The 3,338-nt window shown below is 29.8% G+C and overlaps 1 protein-coding gene across 3 annotated transcripts in view; it reads left to right on the plus strand.

The window, feature by feature from the left end:
- Positions 1–2,822, plus strand: part of LOC106790229 (serine protease 52) — a 4,769-nt gene extending 1,947 nt beyond the window's left edge. Inside the window, exons 2-6 of one of the 3 annotated variants that reach the window (XM_014754989.1) lie at positions 162–514; positions 1,292–1,639; positions 1,764–2,032; positions 2,105–2,268; positions 2,369–2,822. In XM_014754989.1, the coding sequence (XP_014610475.1) occupies positions 162–514; positions 1,292–1,639; positions 1,764–2,032; positions 2,105–2,268; positions 2,369–2,569 (1,335 nt within the window). In that variant the 3' untranslated portion in view covers positions 2,570–2,822. The remainder of the gene's footprint in view (positions 1–161; positions 515–1,291; positions 1,640–1,763; positions 2,033–2,104; positions 2,269–2,368) is intronic. The other 2 variants (XM_014754990.1, XM_014754991.1) reach the window with 2 other exon arrangements.
- Positions 2,823–3,338: the final 516 nt, after the last annotated feature.

Raw genomic sequence — 3,338 nt, forward strand, 5'->3', positions numbered from 1 at the left:
CGCGTAAATTTATAATATCTTGCCAAGATTTCTTAATAATAAACGATATTGTCACATCTCACATTTATTCTTTCTTTCTTTTTTTCTTTTCTTCACCATACAATCAACAAAACGTATATCATAAGATATTTATTTGTAATTGTTTTGTTTTCTATTTATAGATGAAGAAGACATTGTTAACGTTGTTGGGTCTGATTGGTCTAAGTTTAGCCATACCACGTCCGCAAGGAGACAATTTAGATAATTTGATAAGCAATGTTTTTGGTAGACCACCATCCTCGACTCCACCAACACCATCAAATACAAATGGAGATTTGGATAGCCTTATAAATAATATTTATGGTAGAAATAATATCAGCACATCACCGACTACTATTCTTGGAATAACAAATCAACCTATTAAAACAAACAGCGGTTGTGATTGCGTTCCTTATTATCAATGCAAGAATGGTACAATTTTGGACAATGGAATCGGCATCATTGATATCAGGTCCAGTTTTAACGAAAGATTAGGGTGAGTGCGTTCCCAAATAGTCTCTTTTTATCAAACCAAATTGGAGATTGTTTCTTTCTTTTTTATTTATTTATTTAACATTTTTGGCTTTTTTATATTCATTGGTTTTATTCTAATTCGTTTAATTTTTCTATTCGCATGTATTTTGTTTTCCCTTTTGTTGGAAATTTATTCCTTCATTCTGATTTATGCTTTTATCCAAAATTATTATATTTCATTTTTTGTCTTTTTTCTTTTTTTTAATTCTTTTTCTTACGGCATGTTGATTATATTTTCTTTTCATTCTTTTTCTTGTTTTTCATACAATTATTACAATTGTCCCACCCCCCTTGGAACACAAAATCTTTTTCAAATGATTTTATATTAAATAATGACACACACAAAATTCAATTGAATTTTACGTACAATTTTGAGAAATTTTGTTTGGATCATTTTTGAATAGAAAATTCGTGTGTGTTGATGATTGTATATATACTATTGTATATTATTAATTAAATATAAAAATGTTTAAGATATATATTGCAACGTGCCGTTTTCATAATAACATACATGCAATTCAAACATTCAGTAATAATATAATCATTGAAGAATGATCCATAAGAGGAGACTATTTTGGACGCCAAAGTAACTTCGTTTATTTATAAACAAATAGTCGAACGTTACCTCAACCCAACCCCTTTTACTACTACATCATAAAAGTATAAGATAATTGATGTAAAACATTTAATTAAAAACAAATTTTCACGGTTTTTATCATAATATGAATTTTTCTTATAGAGCATCGGATGGGCCTTGTGAAAATTATTTGGACGTATGTTGCACACCACCAAATCGTGTGGTAGATAAAGGAGATTATAGTACACCACCACCACCACAACCACAACCAAATCCAAATCCAAATCCAACGGTAAGGACGAAATGTGGTCAGAGACATGCTAAAGGTGTTGGTTTTAGGATTATTGGGGATACCAATAACGAAGCACAGTTTGGTGAATTCCCATGGATGGTAGCAATACTTAAAGAACAAACTATTGGACCAAATGGAAAGAAATTGAACGTTTATCAATGTGGTGGTGCACTGATTACTCCAAAAGCTGTCCTAACAGCAGCACACTGTGTAAAAGAGTAATTATCAATGATATTTCAATGATTATTTGAACTTTTATAGTTTCATTGTCAATCTTAGTCTCCCCCCATTCTCATTCCTATTATTTCTGTAACATATTGTTATGTTTTATTCGTTAAACAGTGTAAAACCTTCAGAACTTCGAATACGTGCCGGTGAATGGGACACCCAAACCAGCAATGAAATTCTTCCATATCAAGATCGTTCGGTTGACAAAATTACGGTACACGAACAATTCCATGCCGGTGCACTTTACAACGACGTCGCTGTGGTATTTCTTTCTCAACCTGTTGACATAGCTGAGAACGTTGACATCGTTTGTCTACCTGATAATAACGATGTCTATGACGGAAGTAAATGTTTTGCCAGTGGTTGGGGCAAGGATGTCTTTGGTAATTCAAATAAACACCTGACCAATTTATTAATGATTCGTATTTATGGGTAATAGCTTTATTTCATTCTAGGTAAGGAAGGCCATTATCAGGTGATTTTGAAAAAAGTTGAATTACCTATTGTACCTCATGATACTTGTCAAAATATTTTGCGTAACTCAAGATTAGGCAAATATTTCGTATTGGATCGTACTTTCATTTGTGCTGGCGGTGAAAAAGGAAAAGATACTTGCAAGGTATTATTATTATTATTATTATTATTATTATTATTTGTTAATTAATTTATTCATTATTATTGTTATTATCATCATCATCATCATCATCATTCTCTTTCAGGGTGACGGTGGAAGTCCATTGGTCTGCCCATTAAAGCAAAATCCTAATTATTATGTTCAAACTGGAATAGTTGCATGGGGTATTGGCTGTGGTGAAGACGGAACTCCGGGAGTTTATGCTAACGTTGCCGAACTTAAACATTGGATCGACGAACAAATTGTTTTTAACAATTTGGATAATACCGTTTATCAATACAACTAATTTTAAAAGAGACTGACTATTTCCTTTTACTTTTTATCAGTTACTATTGCTTTTTATTTCTTTTTAGTTTTTCTTTGTTCATTCCTCTTGTATTTTAGCAAATAATTTTTTTTTTTTCTACATCCAAATCATTTTTTTCTATCGACAATTTATACACTTGTATTTGTACATCTCGTATGTAACAATGTATTCCGTATTAGACAATATATTAATCATTGCTTTTCTGACGAAATAAAACAGAAAATGATCGGTACTATTTAAATTATTATTTTATAATAATTATCATTTTTCTTTATTCTTAATTTATTGTGTTTAATATTTCAGGATATTCTTTTCTGTTCTGTATAACAAAATGTGGTTAAGGAAATAATTTATTCTTTTTTTTTTTTTTAAACCATATCGTGAGATATTTCTATTTTATTTAAATTTGATGAATATACATATAATAAATGCATTTTAAGCATTTTTGTTTTACAATAAAATACACATTTATTATACATTACATAATCAAACATTTATATATCATATAACATAGATTTTATTTTATTTTATTTTTAATGTATTAAACATAGAAAATCATACATCAATACTGTATTCATTACACATAATGTATTTTATTAGAATAGTATAATCTTTACTTTCATTTTAAGCAATATTGATACTTGACCCATTCTTTTTATCGAAATAGTTTTTCATTTAAATTTGGCGGCATATTCGTGACTGTGTGCCACGTGATCGTATACCACGTGACCATGTACCACGTGATCGT

The sequence above is a fragment of the Polistes canadensis genome, unplaced genomic scaffold (assembly GCF_001313835.1).
Source record: "Polistes canadensis isolate GaletaPanama2010 unplaced genomic scaffold, ASM131383v1 scaffold_225, whole genome shotgun sequence".
Lineage (NCBI taxonomy): Eukaryota > Metazoa > Arthropoda > Insecta > Hymenoptera > Vespidae > Polistes > Polistes canadensis.